At 40.4% G+C, this 18680-nt stretch overlaps 2 protein-coding genes and 1 long non-coding RNA gene across 3 annotated transcripts; 1 reads left to right on the forward strand and 2 right to left on the reverse strand.

Annotated features, from left to right (window-relative positions):
• Positions 1–899: 899 nt before the first annotated feature.
• On the reverse strand, positions 900–1428 carry LOC110948866 (uncharacterized). The gene is made up of 3 exons (XR_007941024.1): positions 1305–1428; positions 1104–1223; positions 900–958 (listed from the first exon to the last, which is right to left on the reverse strand). It is a non-coding gene; the product is annotated as an uncharacterized LOC110948866 (long non-coding RNA).
• A 7264-nt stretch (positions 1429–8692) lies between these two features.
• Positions 8693–14090, forward strand: rnf11a (ring finger protein 11a). Its single transcript, XM_022190610.2, has 3 exons — positions 8693–9129; positions 11966–12138; positions 12334–14090. Exons 1-3 carry the CDS (start codon positions 8806–8808, stop codon positions 12503–12505), a joined length of 669 nt encoding a protein of 222 aa, XP_022046302.2. The 5' UTR covers positions 8693–8805; the 3' UTR covers positions 12506–14090.
• A 1599-nt stretch (positions 14091–15689) lies between these two features.
• On the reverse strand, positions 15690–18141 carry LOC110948869 (heme oxygenase-like). The gene is made up of 6 exons (XM_022190611.2): positions 17996–18141; positions 17770–17826; positions 17262–17373; positions 16933–17148; positions 16303–16575; positions 15690–16184 (listed from the first exon to the last, which is right to left on the reverse strand). The coding sequence occupies exons 2-6, from the start codon at positions 17817–17819 to the stop codon at positions 15990–15992; spliced, it is 846 nt and encodes a 281-aa protein (XP_022046303.1). The 5' UTR covers positions 17820–17826; positions 17996–18141; the 3' UTR covers positions 15690–15989.
• Positions 18142–18680: the final 539 nt, after the last annotated feature.

Here is an 18680-nt window from a genome sequence, read left to right on the forward strand (position 1 = left end):
GCTGAGAGTGCTAAAATTTTGGACAGATTCATGAATTTCTGACCCTTCTGATGTTTCAGCATGTTGCAATTGTATTTTGTCCATACTTCATCACGCTCTAACTCAACTGCTCTACAATGCTGGACATCAGTCTACACTCCAACATACCTGCAGATATCAGTATGTTTAGTATTTCACTCCCAGCTCTGCCTCGGTACACACCTACAGCCATTGTTTCATCCTGAATCAGAAAAGAAAAGCAGTGTGAGTGTTCAAAGCAGGTTTAATCTATAAAAGACACTTGCTAACTGGCATAAAATTGGTTCAAATTAAGCATTTAAACAATTAAAAATCGCAAAGGAAGGCAGTATAGTACATTTGGTTTAAATATTCTGAACTTAGAAGTATGTTCTGCAAATAAAGAGGTATTAGTTAGTGTGAATCATTAAGTTTAGCTGTGAGAGGAGAAGATGCAGATGATTCGCTGTGGTGAACCCTGAAGGAAAAGAAAAATGTGTTGGGTAATATAGTGCACATTACTTCCCACAAAACATAGGGGGACTAACGAGGCATATATAAAACAGAATGTTTTAAACCTGAAGCTGTCTATGGTCCCTTACCGTAGGGTGAAGCCACTATTCATTTTTCTTAATTGAAGCCAATAACATAACTTTGCCTGGGAAACTGTGCTGGTATTGTGTCGTGTCCGCAACATCACACAAGCCAATAAATAATAAGTAACAGGGCAATTGCAAAGTATAGTATTGCCATATATAATGGACTCTAAAGGTAAATCAAAGGCAACATTAATATGATCCTCGCTTGGGCTTGGGTTATCCTGACCATTTACAAGAAAGTATTTCTACATACCTGGTCTTTTTGAGTCACTAAAGGCTTCAGAGCAGTTGGATCCTAACCACTCCAATTCCTCCTGAGTGCCTTCTTCATCATGGACTCCAGCTTCTGGAGTCTGGATTTCCTGTTTTTAATGAGAAAAGTAACATACTGGAGTCATTCTGCCAGACAAAAAAAATAACTTCAAGGGTATTTCACTTTACGTTGACAATGCAAAGTTAAAAGAACAGATCGAGTTAACAGTAGTCAACCTGTGGGTCATTGCGTACCAATAGCACAGGCTCAGTTCCTGCACTGGAAGGCTTTTCTCTTCACCATCACACATGTGATCTTCTTGTGAAGACTGAGGTCCATTTTGCTCTGTAGGTGGGGGGTGGAGCTGATGCTTCCTGGATGTTGACAGATTTCACAGTAACATTTTTGAGGGTCTCACAACAACATCACTTCAAACTGAGGAAGAAAACACTCACCTCTGGAGCGCCTGTCTCCTGGGCTGAAGGCTTTAGGGGAAAATTAAATGGTATTGCAGCATGTCGAGGACGGGGTGGGGATCTGGCAGCAGGAGCCGGTTTCCAGAGGATAGAGGTGGAGGTGGAGTGGAGGAGATACTGTGGCCTAAATGTATGAAGACTGACATTAGTGAGGGCTAAGTTCTGATATCAGATTTTCTCACTGGGTCTTGGCAGACAACTGAGAAATGGCACAAGGGTTGTTTGTCCAAACTGTAAACTAAACCAGGCGTCTACTTTAAGTCAGGACCCTCACAGCAGCCACTGGGGACACAGATGTCTCAATAATATTTCTGGAAATTCAGGAAGTTTACAGTTGACATGAACAGCTTATACTATATTTAGGCTGCTTCAAATACTAAAGAATAATTGTGTTGTCATTAACAAACTAAATAATGCAAAACCTCATTGTTATATCTCAATTACCATCCAGCTCGACTTGTCTGAACCCCCCAGCTCTGCTCCCTGCTCTGCAGTTATTCTCATTAATCTTGAATTGCATAGACAGTTTGATGTTGCTTTTAGACCTATACCTAATCGGAAAGTTGCTTTGATTAATCTCTGACAGATTAAAAATAGGTAAACAGGCCTAAATTAGCCAATTTGGATGATTTAATCTAAATTTTGATGCTGGTTTTTCCACTACAGGAACCCATAACTGATCTACCGTATTTTCTGTCCTCTCCCTGCTTTGTAGAAAAATTGTGGATGCTAATTTACGGCCTCCTTTAGGACATGGTATGAAATCAAACTCGAGATAAGGTTTCAAATATTTTATGATAAAAAAACAATTTAGACACAAGCACAGAAATGACAACATCTGTTCTTTAGTCTTTATGGGAAATTCCGTGTTGTGGATTATGCAGCTCCTTCACTGGAAAAGCAGTTGATGAGTCTATGTGTGCAGTGGCAGACCGAAACTTCACCGAGATTCTGTCAGTTCAGACAGAATACCACATGTAACAGAAGACAGCTGACATTTTTAATTACACAGCCACAAACATGAGCTGTAGCAGATGCTCAGTGACTACTTAAGTTTTCATTGTTAATTTGAGAAACTTGACAAGATTGTAGCACTTAATCATTTTTCAGATTCCATCTTGATCCCAATGAGCTGTATGCATATTATGTCTAAATTAAACAGCTATTAGACTGGCATTAATAAAAAATAAAAATGACAATTGCTCCACATGGCATAGTCATTAAAGATTTGTGGTGTTGCATTTTGACACAAACAAAAAGTGTGAAAACTATGTCAAAAGAACAGAGTATAATAACCTGATATTTATAGAGCCCAAGGAACTGACTTTCTGTCACTTATGGCATCATTTGACCTCCAGTAGGTCTCCACTCCTGCCACACATGAAGTAGTTTGGGTTCTGACCTCCTTCAGGGCTGCCTCTGGATTGTTTCTATTTTGGTCTCGTTTAGTTTTATCACGCCTTATTAAGATGTTTTGTGGTTCTTGAAATCCCCCTCGGCCTGGACTCTCCACCAGCACCCTAATTGGCTTCATCATGCACCAGGAGGCGAACATAGATGGAGGGGTGGTTCCCAGACCCATCATGACAAAAAATTTAAGAAAAAAAAAAAGCAACAAAAACTATAGAATTACCTCTGAAGTGGAAATTGAGTTACAAATCAAAGGTCAGAGTCTAAGACTTGATCGTGTTCAAATGTCTAAAAAGCTTCTTTAAATATCTTCAAAAAATCCCCAGGAGAGGTCAGCATTTGGAGGCAGCAGGACTGATTGTGACAAAAATTAGGAGAAGTTCTTAGCAGTGATTAACAACCCAAGAAAAAAAAGCAGATACTGAGCTGTGCATCGTCTTCTATGCTGTGAAAACTGGTCATTTCCCATGCCAATAGGGCACATGATTGGACAGTTCTGACACCATTATACTTTTCTAAATCCATTGGTCTGATCTTGTCACTAGGTTATCATATTTCACCACTAGGCCACACTTTTCATAACACATGCACAGTAGGTCATCAATAGGCCATGTCTTACAGAGAACATGCCCAGACATGTGCAAACTTTTGCTTCAGCTCCCCTGCACATTTTACCCTTATCATTTTGTGACAGATTTCATGCATGTTACACCATTATGTATTGTTATGTTAATAATATATTTTAAAAGTCATAATATCTTAAGTTAAACATTATGTATTGTTATGTTTTAATATATTTTAAAGGCCATAATACCTTAAGTTACACCATTATGTTTTGAGTTATCCATATGTCATTTTCTGAAAAGCACGTGATTGTCTTTACACCAAAAATGCATTTGTGATCTTCCAGCTGTGTGCGTGTCCTTCACAGACACACAATACCATCAAAGCATCAGTGATTATAGAACCTTCATTATTATGTGTTTCATACACATGTCTAATTCTATATCATCTTTTACTTTTAGCACATTATACCCCAAAAATATTATACTACACCTCTCACACTGCCTGTAGGCACCAAGGCCCTATTATCACACTTGAACTCGTTTTATGGCACTTATCCGGGTTATTTTCTCCTGACTAGCTCCTTGCTTGTGTTCTGTCTACTCTCAGATGTACCTCGCTTTGGATAAAAGTGTCTGCTAAATGAAACAACAAAAGTTTGAAGTATCTCAGAAAAATCATGAACTTGCTTACGTTCATATTATTACTTTATATTATTTTAATCTGAAAATGTGCATCCAGTGGATCGAGTTGGCTAGAAATCCCGTTTCTAGTCCCTAACTTCAGTTTGAAATTTTTTTTAAAGTCTTCTGTGCACTACGCTAACAGTGGATTATGAGATAAATATATCTCTGGTACAGCATCAGTACAGCTTCATTGTGTAACAGGAAATCTGATCAAGATTGATGATCACGCTGACACCCGCTGAGGCTAATGATGCAGGATGTGTCACTACCGCTTATTTCCTACAATGAGATAAAGCAGTTAGCAAAGCTTCATCTTACCATATCAGCCCTGTCGACCTCTTAAAATGCCACAGATGGAAAATAACAACAGAAAGAGAGAGCAACTTTCTAGAGCAGCTATTTATAACAGATCTAATGTGCAGTACACATGCGTTCAGAGGAGGAAGCATCTGCTCTGTGTGTGTGTCTGACTCTTGCATCCGGCAACAGTCCTTCAGAATGAAAGTATGAGAAGCTGTTCGGGCCTCATTTGAATATTTGGCTTGCCTACGTACTGTCATACATACATATATATGTACTGGTACTAAGTATGTGTAATGCTCTCAAAAATGAGCAGTGATCCAAAATGCTGCAACCAGATTCCTGACAGCATAGAGATCATCTTTCTCCCACTTTAGCTTCTCTGTGTCAGCTTCCTGCAAAGTCCAGGATAAAATTCGAATCCCTCCTCTCACATACAAAATCCTTACTGACCAAGCTCCATCAGATCTAAAAGACCATATTGCACATATTATTGCAGTTAGTTGTTATTCCTAGAGTTCCCAAAAATAAAATGGTAAAAAGGTAAATCCTTTACCTATAAGGTTTTCTCCTGTGGAAGCTGCTCTGAGTTTCTCTACTTTAGGATTAACCTTAAAACCGTTGGTTTTTCTCTGTAAAGGAGTCGTCAAAGAGCTTGTTAAATTATTTGGATTTGATGAGTTTCTTTCAATAATATAATATTTTAAGGTCTTCACCTTAGTATATGAAGTGCCTTGAGATGATGTATGCTGTGTATTGGTACTAGTTACTAAAGTTATTAAAATCAGTGTATGTGCTTAACAACTGCATAGTTCTGCAATGCAATAAGAACAAAATGCATTCCTGCATCTGCTTTACCAGCTCCAAAACACAGCAAAAAATTGTATTTTCTACATGTATGTCAGAATGTGTATGTTTTAATGATCCAAGGATTATTAAAACTTGGACTATGGGCAGTTTCCTGTTGGCAAGCAGAGAGCATTGTCAGAGTTTAGCTAGCAACGGGCACCATGACATAGACATTGGTGACAACTAACGCTATGAATGCTTTTCACATGGTCATAAACATCCATTTCTACAAGAGTAAATAGCCTAAACAATGACACTCACTAAAATCAGTGCGGGTTTGGGAAGCCTCAAATTTGTATTCTATCTATATTTTGATATGAGGAGTGAATGTACAAGGAGATTCCCAGTTATCCACACTTTACGACAACTGGACAGAACATATGCCAGGATGCTCTTTCTGGACGACAGATCTGCATTTAGTACCAACCATCCAGGAAAGCTGACTGTAAAACTGAGCAGCCTCGGTATCCCGGTTGCTGTCTGCAGCTAGATCCTGGACTTTCCTGTTGACAGACCACAGGTGGTGAGGATGGGAGGAAAGGTCTCACCTGAGCTCACAGTCAGTACAGGGTCACTGCAGAGCTGCTGCCTCAGCCCAAAACTATTCACCCTCTACATATATGACTGTGTGTCAACCAAGGACAACACCATAGTCTTCAAGTATGTTGACGACACTTCTATCCTGGGACACATCATGGGTACCAGGATAGGGGACGAGGTGGGCTACAGGACAACGACCTCATTCTCAATGCAGACAAAACAAGGGAGATCATTGTTGACTTCAGGAAGAAAGCCCCCCATGCGTCCTCTCACCATCAAAGGAACTGAAATGGAGAAGGTGGACAGCCACAAGTCCCTTAGCCTTGAGCTAACATCTAGCCTGAGCTGAACTGTCCACCCTACTGCCCCAGTGAAGAAGGCCCAAAAGCGGCTTTACTTCATGATTTTGTATACTTCGTATGAACAGAGCCGATAAGCGAATACGCAGACAGACAAAGGAAAGCATTAATCATTAAGCTGTAAAACTGACCATTAATCTCTTCTGGCCATAGCTTCAGTGTTTTCAATAGTGCATCGATACACAACATATCCTCTATCACTCTAATGTTTGTGTGACAGCAGATGTAAACTAAGCATCAGGCTTAAAAATGAACTGATGAGTTCAAAACTGAATTTGGTACATCCCACTTGAAAATAAAAGTAACCCACTAGGTCTTTAATTAATTACACACGTGGACAAAATTGTTGGTACCCCTCAGTTAAAGAAGGAAAAACCCACAATTCTCACTGAAATCACTTGAAACTCACAAAAGTAACAATAAATAAAAATGTATTGAAAATTAAATAATCAAAATCAGCCATCATTTTGAATAGTTGATTAACATAATTATTTAAAAAAACAAACTAATGAAATAGGGCTGGACAAAAATGATGGTACCCATAACTTAATATTTTGTTGCACAACCTTTTGAGGCAGTCACTGCAATTAAACGATTTCTGTATTTGTCAATGAGCGTTCTGCAGCTGTCAACAGGTATTTTGGCCCACTCCTCATGAGCAAACAGCTCCAGTTGTCTCAGGTTTGATGGGTGTCTTCTCCAAATGGCATGTTTCAGCTCCTTCCACATATGTTCAATGGGATTCAGATCTGGGCTCATAGAAGGCCACTTTAGAATAGTCCAACGCTTTTCTCTCAGCCATTCTTGGGTGTTTTTGGCTGTGTGTTTTGGATCGTTGTCCTGTTGGAAGACCCATGACCTGCGACTGAGACCAAGCTTTCTGACACTAGGCAGCACATTTCTCTCCAGAATGCCTTGATAGTCTTCAGATTTCATTGTACCTTGCACACTTTCAAGACACCCTGTGCCAGATGCAGCCCCAAAACATTACTGAGCCTCCTCCATGTTTCACCTTTGGGACAGTGTTCTTTTCTTCGTATGCTTGGTTTTTGAGTCTATGAACATAGAGTTGATGTGCCTTACCAAAAAGCTCCAGTTTGGTCTCATCTGTCCAAAGGACATTCTCCCAGAAGCTTTGTGGCTTGTCAACATGCATTTTTGCAAATTCCAGTCTCGCTTTTTTATGAGTTTTTTTCAGCAGTGGTGTCCTCCTTGGTCGTCTCCCATGAAGTCCACTTTGGCTCAAACAACGACGAATGGTGCGATCTGACACTGATGTACCTTGGCCTTGGAGTTCACCTTTAATTTCTTTGGAGGTTGCTCTGGGCTCTTTGGATACAATTCCAACGATCCGTCTCTTCAATTTGTCATCAATTTTCCTCTTGCGGCCACGTCCAGGGAGGTTGGCTACTGTCCCGTGGGTCTTGAACTTCTGAATAATACGAGCCACTGTTGTCACAGGAACTTCAAGCTGTTTAGAGATGGTCTTATAGCCTTTACCTTTAAGATGTTTGTCTATAATTTTTTTTTCGGATGTCCTGGGACAATTCTCTCCTTCGCTTTCTGTTGTCCATGTTCAGTGTGGTACACACCTTTTCACCAAACAGCAGGGTGACTACTTGTCTCCCTTTAAATAGGCAGACTGACTGATTATGAGTTTGGAAACACCTGTGATGTCAATTAAATGACACACCTGAGTTAATCATGTCACTCTGGTCAAATAGTTTTCAATCTTTTATAGAGGTACCATCATTTTTGTCCAGGCCTGTTTCATTAGTTTGTTTTTTTAAATAATTATGTTAATCAACAATTCAAAGGTAATGGCTGTTTTTGATTATTTAATTTTCAATAAATTTTTATTTATTGTTACTTTTGTGAGTTTCAAGTGATTTCAGTGAGAATTGTGAGTTTTTCCTTCTTTAACTGAGGGGTACCAACAATTTTGTCCACGTGTGTAGATGCTGGGAGGGCATGAAGACTTTTTTGTTCACTTTTGCAGTCAACAGCAAAGACATTTTAGTTAGCAGAAGAAGCTCTAAACTTAACTAAACAACAGTAGCTTTTTCCGAATGGCTTACCTTGCAAGCAGCAGACACTGAGGAGTATTACATAAAAACTGAGTTACACAACTATTAGTCAATTAGTTGTAAAGCTGAGAGTCTATTTAGGTGTGGGGTCTCTGGATCAAAGGTTAAAGTAAAAGTCTTCATATTTTAACCGCTTTGTTATATCTAACAACAAATCAGTATATATTCATCCATCCATCCTCTATACACCGCTTTATCCTCACTAGGGTCGTGGGGGGTGCTAGAGCCTTTCCCAGCTGACTCGGGCGAAGGCAGGGGACACCCTGGACAGGTCACCAGTCTGTCGCAGGGCTACATATACAGACAAACAATCACACTCACATTCACACTTATGGGCAATTTAGAATAACCAATTAACCTCAGCATATTTTTGGACTGTGAGAGGAAGCCAGAGTACCCGGAGAAAACCCACGTATGCACAGGGAGAACATGCAAACTCCATGCAGAAAGATCCCAGGCCCAAGCCGGGATTTGAACCGACGATCTTCTAAATCAGTATACAGCAACCACAAAAAAACCTTTGTGAGGACCTTTTAAATCCTGCGCTTTTACTCTGAAAATCTTCAAAGAAGGCGGAACTCTATTATTTGGCAAACTTCCGGGTAACAATATTTCCGTCTTTAATTTCATGTAAACACAATATTCAAACGGGCGCACACAGAAAGCAGTCGGTGGACACAATTGAATGTATGTCCGCGGTTGCTGCTTCAGCCTCCGTGAAGCTCAGCAGCAGCCGGTTGTTCAGCTCCAGTCAGCGGCGTCGTTTCTCCGTCGGGCTCCACAAACTGTCGGCGAGCAGCGAGCTAAACCTAACGTCGAGCCCCGGTCCGTCGGTCACCGCAGCTCCGTTCACCGAGAGTCCGTCGCCCCCGCAGAGAGAAGAGGACTCTCTCATGGTGGTCCCACTTCAATGGGGAACTGCCTGTTTTCACAAGGAGCGGATGACCTGTCGCTGCTGAACGACTCCGAGGGGAGCAGTCTGCCTGGAGAGCCCCCGCCGCCCTACCAGGTGAGCAGCCCGGGGTCTCCGGTTTAATCCAGTCCGAGGATTGTGGAGCAGTGATGGAGGTTGTTGTAGCTGCCAGACTGTAAGGAGAGTTTAACTTGACTTTGGAAGATGTTTGGGCAACAGGACTGCAGCTAAGGATCATATTCTTTGTTGATTAATCTCCCCATTATTTTCTAGATGAATCCATTATTTGTTGTTTGTCTTAATGTAAAAAAAAATAAGTGGTGTAAAATGTACATCAGTGTTTCCCTGTTTAGATACCATATTTTTTTCTACAACCCAAAGACATTCAGGTTAGTGTCATAAGGGAGTAAAGAAACCAGACATAGTAAGCGAATTCGGCTTTTCCCCTAAAAAACATGATTCAACCCAAGTAATCGATTAGCAAAGTAGTTGACAATTAATTTAATAGCTAAAATCTAGTTGTTATTTCTTTTTTTCAGAAGTCTCATACCTATAATACAGTTTTTGGAGAACTTTTAAACTCTTGATTGATAAAGAAAATAACATTGGTGCACTTGATTGTTTTGTGAAGGGGAGTAGTGTGCATTCAGATGATTTTTTTATCAAACTGTATGTATTATGCAGCATTTAAGACCAGGATGCGACCATTTATGATGTGTAAGTTGTCTTTGTTTTTTAATGTTACGATTACAATTTCTTTTCATGGCACTTATGCAAGTTGTTTGCGTCGTATCTACTGTCAGATGTATGTCGCTTTGGATAAAAGCATCTGCTAAATGAAATTGTAGAATTGTACAATTACAAATCCTGTTATATTATCCATAACTGCTTTGAAAAATGTCCATTCTTCTAGTGTTGAAAAAAGAAAACAGCACATGAAAATTTTGACAAACATCAGTATACAGTTAAATTCAGCGTGAGTTATTGACATGAATATCAGGTTAACGGCATTGGCAAACATAAAGGATATTTTCATGCTAACCTATGTGAGGTTTAGGCAGCATTTAAAAGCAAAAGTAGTTCTGACGTGTAAAATGATGACGAAATATTCAAGATTCTGCATTTTGCTGTAAGGTGAGCATCAACTTTTGGTTTGGACCATGTTAACTCTGTTTACCAATGTTCAGACTTCCTTTCACTGGATCCTTTCCACTGAAGAGAAATAGTGATACAACACTGAAACATGGTGTGAATATTCAAATCGGGGGGGTTTTCCTTCTCTGAACACCTGCACCAAATGGATTCCACTGTGGAAGATGCTTCCTTGTTTCACTTTAGAGGCATGCCACATCCACTGGTTTGCATCTGGTTGCATTCCTCCTACAGCAGGGTAATGAGGCCAAACAAACCTGAAAGCTTTGCAAGATTCAGTTGACGACAAAGGAGTGCTCACTGCTATAGACCTTGACCGCACTGAATGTTTATGAGGGCACTGGAAGCCTGAGAAAACAAAGTATTACAAACAACACAAGAAGCTATGGGGAGCAGTGTCAGATCCTGCTGAGATTAACAGATGGGTTATCAGTTATTGCATAAACTTGTAGAGTGCATGATGTCATTAAAGCAGAAGGAGGTCACACCAAGTCTTATGTCATTTTATGGTGCTTATAAAAAATTAATCACACCTCATGGGAGTTTTCTCCTGTAATTGCCTTTCAGAATTAAATCACAGTCTGTTCAGTTTTTTTTTTAAAGAATTTCCAAAAAATGCTTCTTATTGGTAAACTGACAACAGATTTCCACAAAGTAATATTAAACAATTAAATATACAAAATGTAGAATAAGTGATTATAAAAGTACTTATCCTTTTAAGGTGACTTTCCTAACCCAACACAAGCACAGGAAGTTGGTGCAAGAAATCATAAATTTTGTCACATGGAGATCATCTGAGTGCAATAAATGCATCTTAAGTGATTGTATTTTAAAGACAGCTGTATCTGGAAGGTCCAGTTTCTGGTGAATCAGTACTTCTGGCTGTATTTTCACTGTGAAGGCAAAAGAACACTCTAAGCAATTCTGTGAAAAGATCACGGGGGATGGATACAAGAAACTTCCCAGGTGACTGCATATCCTTTGGAGTACAGTTAAGTGAATCATCAAGGAATGGAAGGAAAATGTCACATCTGTCAAGCAAGATGTCCTCAAAAACTAAGAAACTGTGCAGAAAAAAAAAAACTAGTGAGAGAAGCCACCAAGACACCTGTGATTCATTTGAAGGAGTTACAGACGTCAGCGGCTGACACGAGAGAGACTGTTACCTGTTCTTTACAAGTCAGATCTTTATGGTGGAGTGGCAAAGAGGAGGTCACGGTTGGAGGAAAAAAAGCTCATAAAAAATGTCATCTACAGTTCACCAGAAGGCATTAAGGAGACTTTAAAGTCAAGTGGAACAAGGTTCTTTGACTTGTTGGGACTAGAATTGAGCTTTCTGGCCATCAGACGAGATGTTATGTTTGGTGTCAGTACATCATCACAAACAAACCATCTCCACCATGAAGCACTGTGGTGAATACTAGCTTGTAACTCCTTCAGAGGAGTCGTAGGTGTCTTGGTGGCCTCTCTCATTAGTCTTCTTCTTGCACGGTCATTCAGTTTTTGAGGACAGTCTGCCGTAGGCACATCTAAACGTGTCATATTCCCTTAATTTCTTACTGATGGATTTAACTGCTCCAGGGGTTATTCAGTGACTTGAAAATGTTTTTGTATCAATTCTATGATTTATGCTGTTTAATAACCTTTTCATGTACATTTTTAAGAGCTTCAATTTCCAGTTTCAGCTGTTTCTCATGTATTGTCATTTGTATCTGAAATAGTGATCTCAGACGTTTGGACTCACTCTGGACTTCTTCTGTTCCTTTTTTTATTTCTCCAGGAGCGCAGCCAGTCAGTGCCGGTGTACCATCCGACCCCAGGTGAGAGCCGTCTGGCCAGCCAGCTGACTGAGGAGGAGCAGGTTCGCATCGCCCAGCGCATCGGGCTCATCCAGCACCTTCCCAGAGGCATCTTCAACCCGGGCTCCGACCCCTCTGAGAAGAAAGTGAAAGAGTGAGTTTTAGATAATGCACAGAAATGACAGATTGTTTTGCTCCTTCCTCAGTACAAAGATATAGATAATAGTTCATTCAGCATACCTTTAATGGTTCCAGTCAGCCAAAATCTAAAAAACATAGGCTAGAAAACGTAAGGACTCAAGTTAGCAGAGTCCAGATGTGATGGAGAGTCTGTTTCTCTCTCCTCCAGGTGTGTGATCTGCATGATGGATTTTGAGTATGCCGATCCCATTCGGTTCTTGCCCTGCCTTCACATCTACCATTTGGATTGCATTGACCCCTGGCTGATGCGCTCCTTCACCTGCCCCTCCTGCATGGAGCCAGTAGATGCAGCCCTGCTGTCCACGTATGAAACCAACTGAGCAGACCTCGTTGGCTGCTCTAGCCTAAAAGTAACAGCACCTTTATATTCCAAACTGTCCTGGCTGTTCAAACAGGTAGCCAAGGTGATAGAATATTATGCAGATATTTGCAGGGCGTTTGAGGATTCAGACAGATGGTAACAACTGTGCCCTACAATATGTTGTGTCAGTCAGATATGCATCTATTTAGGCTTTGGAAAGTCTTTGCCTTTTGAAGAAGGACGATGTGCCAAATCAAGCTAAAAAAAAAAAAGCTATACAAGTAGCAAAACATTACTGCAAAGTAATTTCACTTTCATACGACTGACAGTCACGATTTTTATGGTAGTCAATGTGATTTGCTTCCCTTTTCAAGACCTAATGTGCAATATGTTACATAAATGAAAGAAATGTAGGAAATTTCTCTTGGTCAGAGTGGCATCATTGTTTATGAGAACCGCCTGTGAAAACATGAAGTGGAGTCACTGTGTTCTGAAAATGATCCCATGATCTTGATTGTCACAGAAACACAGGCCTTCAATGAATTGCAGTCATCAAAATGCAGAAAAATAGCATCCATTCACCAGAACAAAGATATGCTGTGAGGTCTAATGAGCTTCACACCTGCTTTTGAAGATATGTTGGAGATTGCTTCTGTTTTAGTTTACTAGGGTTTGCATCTGTACTCTAGTCTTTCCTTTGAAGCTGCTTTCATAAATGTGAATCTGTTTTTTGCCTTTCCACTGTATGGACCCTGTCCTTTGCTTTGCTTTGGGTTTGTGCTCTCTGTTATGTTTTTAAATGAGTCCTTACTGTGGTTTACTGTCAGTAACCTTTACAAAGACACAATATGCTGTGCAATCCCCCCTTGAAGCACCTTGGGATGACCCTCATCTGAAATTGTGTAGCGTGTAGATTTCGTAGATGATGTGTGTGTGTGTGTGTGTTTTGAGAGGATTGTAGGTAGAGATTGGCATGTCAAGGTATCATTTTTAATGAAACCTGTCAGTTCTACACCTTGTTGTAATTACCTCTCTTTTTCTAGTATGAAGCTGTTGGATTTTGTTTTGTGTCGAAGGCCTTCTTTCAGCAAGTGACGTATTTCCAAAGCTCCTGGGTCTAGTAACACAGAATGCTTTTATCTTTTGGTGTTAGACGTGTATTCTCTGATACAGACTGCGCAATGTATAGCACAAACAAATGACGAAACAGAAGCTACAGCAGTAGAAAGGAATGTATCTTGAATGTAAAGCGTGATTTCAGCTGTTAAAGATCTGGACAGTTTAAGTTACGATAAGACGACATTTCTGATTTACTGTGCACTTCCTGTGCCTTTTAAGGTTGATGTAAACCAATTCCTGTGAAGTACAATCATTTCTGACATAACTTTTGTTTTCCTTTAGTTGTCCTCTAGGAGGAGACAGATACCAGCATTGTACTGATTTGTGTCACTTTGAAACAGGCCGAGGATGAAGCCAGAAATGTTCTCTGGCTGCTGTAAACAATCAACAACAATCATTTTGTGTTTTAATTTATAACGTGTGCTACCAGTGCACAGATATGAGGAAACTCATGAAACTACAATAAAAGTGGCTACCAAACCTTATACACTTGTGATGTTTTATTTATCTGTTGTGGTAGCTGTGGTGAAATGCTTTAAGCTCACAAGAGCATCATGTGGTGACTTCAGGTGACGGTAGGTTTGTTCCTGTGTGTTACCTCATGCATTCACATATTCTAAGAACTTGTGAAACAGATGCTAACAGACTTAGATTTTCCATTTTTAGTATAAAAAGGATGAAAAGTGTTTGAGTTTATCTTCTACTGTCACATGACACTAACTCTAAAAACACTCACATGAACCTCAGCTTGTCTTTGGTGGAAACCAGAGCACCTTAAGTAAATCCACAGTGCACAGGGAGAACATGCAAACTCCATGCAGACAGATCCCAGCCCGGGATGAGAATCAGGGATCTGCTAGCTGTGAGGTGACAGTGCTAACTACTGATCCACTGTGCAGCACTGCTTTCAAAAATATTTTTCAATTTGTAAGAAATTCTGATAATTTTTCAGAAAAAACATTATTATTATACGATAAGATCCAACATACTTCAGCTTCTCTTAAGGACGTTTTCTTGGACTAGTGCTGCTGCATTTAACATAAATGGTACATGTGCCAGCAAAACATACTAGTGTACCAATTTTAACACAACATATTGCACAACTGACTATTGCACAAATTAGAACATATTGCATGACTTAGGACATTGCACAACATAGAGACAACATATAGCACTTTTGTCCATCCTAACAAGGTTCCTTTAGGAGCTATGGCCCCTGTGATGCAAATTATACTATCGAAGAAGGCACAAATGAGTTTTTAAAATGATTGACTTGGCACTTGGTGCTCCATATCGTTTGGCAGCGCGTGGAAGCAGCACATACTCAGAGTGAAGGACATGTGAAGAGTCTGCCAGTATTTGCTGAACTCCTCTGGGCACAGACTGTGCATACAAAGATTGAAGGGGCTGTTCTTTCACTCTGTGACATTCTGTGCATTCTGAACAAGATGGGCAAGCTTAGATTTTAACTTTATTGAAAGATTACAATACCTTGCTTGAATCCCCTACCTGATTAGGCGCTCTAAAAGCCTTCTCAGAAACCCTGGATAGCCTGGAGCATAGTCTGTCAAAATGGGTTCCACAGGTAAACATTGTCAATGCTACATGTAGGAACACACCTGATGAATGGGGGTTTTTGGGTCACCTACTGGGGTCAAACATCATGTCTTCACTTTTTTTTTCCCCATTCAAAATGAGGTCTGCCGTGTTACCACAATGTTCAAAATTCTCAGTCCCCACGTTTTAGGATGACGTGTCATTGTACTTGCATTATAGATATTTGCCTTGTAGCCTTTGCTTTAGCAGATGCTAGTCTGATGAGGGAAAGAAATAATTATCCCTGTTGTAGGTGGTTTACCAGCAAATGTGTTCATTAATTGCAAACAGGGACTCGCTCTCAGCATCCAAACTTTTGTGTGTCCAAGGGCCAAATGAACAGCAGGCACGTCGTCTGGTGCCAGAACATTAGTGGAAATGTCCACCAGCTGGACCCTCAACATCAGGAGTGTCATACTCATTACAGCACAATAGCACACGAGAACACGGAGCTCCAACACAGACAAACACGATGACAAGAGAAAAGGTGTTTTCTTTACAAAGGTTTTATTAAAAAGGTGAAATATTTACAATATTTAAAGGACGTGTATTGTACATTATAATACACACTGCATATCAGTGTTACAGAAGTGGAATTCAAAAGTCACTACACTTAATGTACATATGTAAAAATGTGGTTGTCCTGTTATATTACACAACTATTGCTGTTAATTTGAGACCAAATATAAATGTACATGATAATAATCAAGTCATGGTTTTAAAAAGTGTTACAGTGCAAAGGCAAAGATTTAAAAACAGTTTTTCCATAGAGTTTTTGAGGATCGTCTCTATAAAGCATAGATTCCCACACTGACAGTCGCCAAAGCCACGAAGAATCCCAGAACCATCCTGAGCAACGGGGACGAGTTGATCAGGGTTCCTGGAATCTGGAGCGTCTTCGCATTAACTGGCTTGGATTGTGATAAACAACTCTGTAGATTGTTTTCAGTGACACTCAGCAGCTTTTGTAAATCATCAAAGACCTGCAAAACAAAGGAATACATTTCAATCAACTGCTTGTGGCTTCATACAAAAACTGTAAGAGCAAAGGATGATTTTGTAAGTTCAGCTATTCTAACACTGACTGTCTCTCCTTCATACCTGAATGTTGAACTCGAAGGCCCTGACAGCCTCCTCCAGCACTCCGTTCCTCTCCTCCTCCGTCAGCTCCACGCTGTTCATTCGGCTTCGATAGAGCTGTTTGAACAGGTTGGGGCTGGACACACCAGGGAAGGCAAAGAAGGACAGACCCTCGCTGTTTTTCAACCCCATGGACTTCTGGGCAATTCGCCCAAGAACCTGCCCTCCAGACAGATCACCGAGGTACCGGGTGTAAGCATGGGCGAGCAGAAATTCAGGATTTTCTTCACCAATCTGAAAAAAAAAGCAGGGATGACCATTAAATCACCTAGCAGAGAAATGAATGTATGTTTTGTACATTTAAGAAACTCTGTTCTTCTACATAATGTGAGAATCTGTGCAACATTAGTATTTTTTACTCATGGAAAAATCTGTGCCTTATCTTTCAGTATGTAGATACGTACAATATCATTATTTTCTACGTCCAGAGCAATATCTGAATTTCCACATGTGGAGAATCTGTACAGTATCAACAGTACTTAAATGGATTTCTCGTTTGTGTTTATTTTCAACCAATATCCCTACATTTTTGCAGTTTCCCCTCTTGCTCTCATCTTGTCTGTACCGTATGTGTGATAATATGCAGCATACCTGTCTGAGTCTGTGGCAGTATCTCTTGGTAGCTGCAGGAACAACAATCTTCTCTCTCCAGTCGGGGCCGTAGAAGTATTCTAGGTCTTTCTCGATGGTCTCCAGTCTGGCCAGTTCAGCAGGGAAGTAAATGGGTGCGACACCAGGATGGTTGGAGTTCCTGTCCAGCTGTTCCTCCAAAGCCTGGTAGATCTCATACAGCGAACACAGGAGGAGCTGAAGATGAGGAGAAGGAGGAGAGGTGGTGTCAGACAAAGAGCGATTAGATGTCAGGATCTACCAAAAAGTAACATTATCTACAACCGCATTAGTGCAGTGCTACTTATTACCTTATATTGTGGAAGTGTGACTTTTCCTCTCTGGAAGCTCAGCATCAGTTGTGTGTTTTCTGCTCTGACGTGACTCTCCTTCGTCACCTTCTTGATCTGCTCGGACAGATCCCTGAGAGAGGAAATGAATCACAGTCAATACAGCAATTTCAACTTTAAATGTATTGAAACAAAAACAACAGAAAACTACTTTGACACATCTGACAGAAAATAATTGAGCATAAAACACAATCATATAGAGCAAATCTGGTTCTTTAAAGTACATTACATTACATGCATACGTGTGAGTAACTGAACTATAGGTGTTGATTTAACATGCAACTGATTATCTTCACAAGCTACACTTATATCAACATGAACAACTAAATCTAACCTAAAACAAAAACTAAACTAAAAAAAACTTTTAAAAAATCTGAATTCTGGGACTATATCATAGATGGATGTGAAGTGTGCATGAGTTAGGAAAGAGGTTTTATTGATACAAGAAATCACAGCATCTCAGTCTTACCTGTCAGTCATCTGCTCTGCTGCTGTTTGAGTTTTCTTCTCAGTTTCCATTCTGGCTCTGAAAAGAGTAAAGACAGGTCAGACAGGTGCTTTTGCAAACCATAAATCATCCTCCAGCATGGTTACCAACACCATACGGGTATGTAGGAGGTGAAAAATGCCAGCAAGAGGTCATAGAGTTTAAAGTATGATCCACAATAGCAGAGTACATACTGTGTTTTACTCACCGGTTAAGATGAAATCCTTTAAGTCTAATAGTCTGGGCTATGTCCTCGCTGTTTCCTCTCTGGATGTCCAGAACAGTGTGTGCTCTGTGTGCCTCCAGTCTTCTTCTTCTTTTATATGCTCCATGTCTGTCTCCTCCCCCAGCAGCACAATGAAAACAGGAACTCCTACTCACTGAACCTCAGCTAAACATGATACGGCAATTTCAGCAAAAAGAAGGAGGAGGGACCGAGAGTTAACATGATCCAGCAACTTTGGAAAAATTCAGAGGGAGGGACGACAGGAGTTAGCATGAGTAAGTGATTCACTAACGCCCTGGAAAACCACAGGAGGAGGAGGAGGAGGAAAAGCAGGAGGAGGGCAAAGCGCTAAACATGACTGTGCAGCTTGAGAGATTCCAAAGTTGAACCACAGGAGAGGAGGAGGAGAGTCTAAACATGACTGTGTGAGTTTCTGAAGCGAGGAAGTGTCGCAACAGTGACTAATAGTTAACAGAAACAATCACATGACTGGATCAAGACAATACGCTTGCTGTTGATGTTTCACTAGAAGTTCAACCACAAAATTGGATTACTGACAAGTCTACCACAATTCAAGTTCAATGACAAAGTTTCAGTTCACTTCAATGGAGCAGGAAGTAACACTGAGAGCTCTGAGTGGACACAGACAGTGGAGCCTGCTAGAATT

This window comes from Acanthochromis polyacanthus, chromosome 3 (genome assembly GCF_021347895.1).
Source record: "Acanthochromis polyacanthus isolate Apoly-LR-REF ecotype Palm Island chromosome 3, KAUST_Apoly_ChrSc, whole genome shotgun sequence".
Taxonomy (NCBI): domain Eukaryota; kingdom Metazoa; phylum Chordata; class Actinopteri; family Pomacentridae; genus Acanthochromis; species Acanthochromis polyacanthus.

Coding starts and splice junctions, on each gene's coding strand:
- rnf11a (XM_022190610.2), top strand. CDS start 8,806: ATGTATGTCCGCGGTTGCTGCTTCAGCCTCCGTGAAGCTCAGCAGCAG. Junction 9,130..11,965: donor AGCCCCCGCCGCCCTACCAG/GTGAGCAGCCCG, acceptor TTATTTCTCCAG/GAGCGCAGCCAGTCAGTGCC. Junction 12,139..12,333: donor TCTGAGAAGAAAGTGAAAGA/GTGAGTTTTAGA, acceptor TCTCTCCTCCAG/GTGTGTGATCTGCATGATGG.
- LOC110948869 (XM_022190611.2), bottom strand. CDS start 17,819: ATGGAAACTGAGAAGAAAACTCAAACAGCAGCAGAGCAGATGACTGAC. Junction 17,374..17,769: donor GCAGAGCAGATGACTGACAG/GTAAGACTGAGA, acceptor TTCCTCTCTCAG/GGATCTGTCCGAGCAGATCA. Junction 16,576..16,932: donor ACTGCCACAGACTCAGACAG/GTATGCTGCATA, acceptor TTTTTTTTTCAG/ATTGGTGAAGAAAATCCTGA.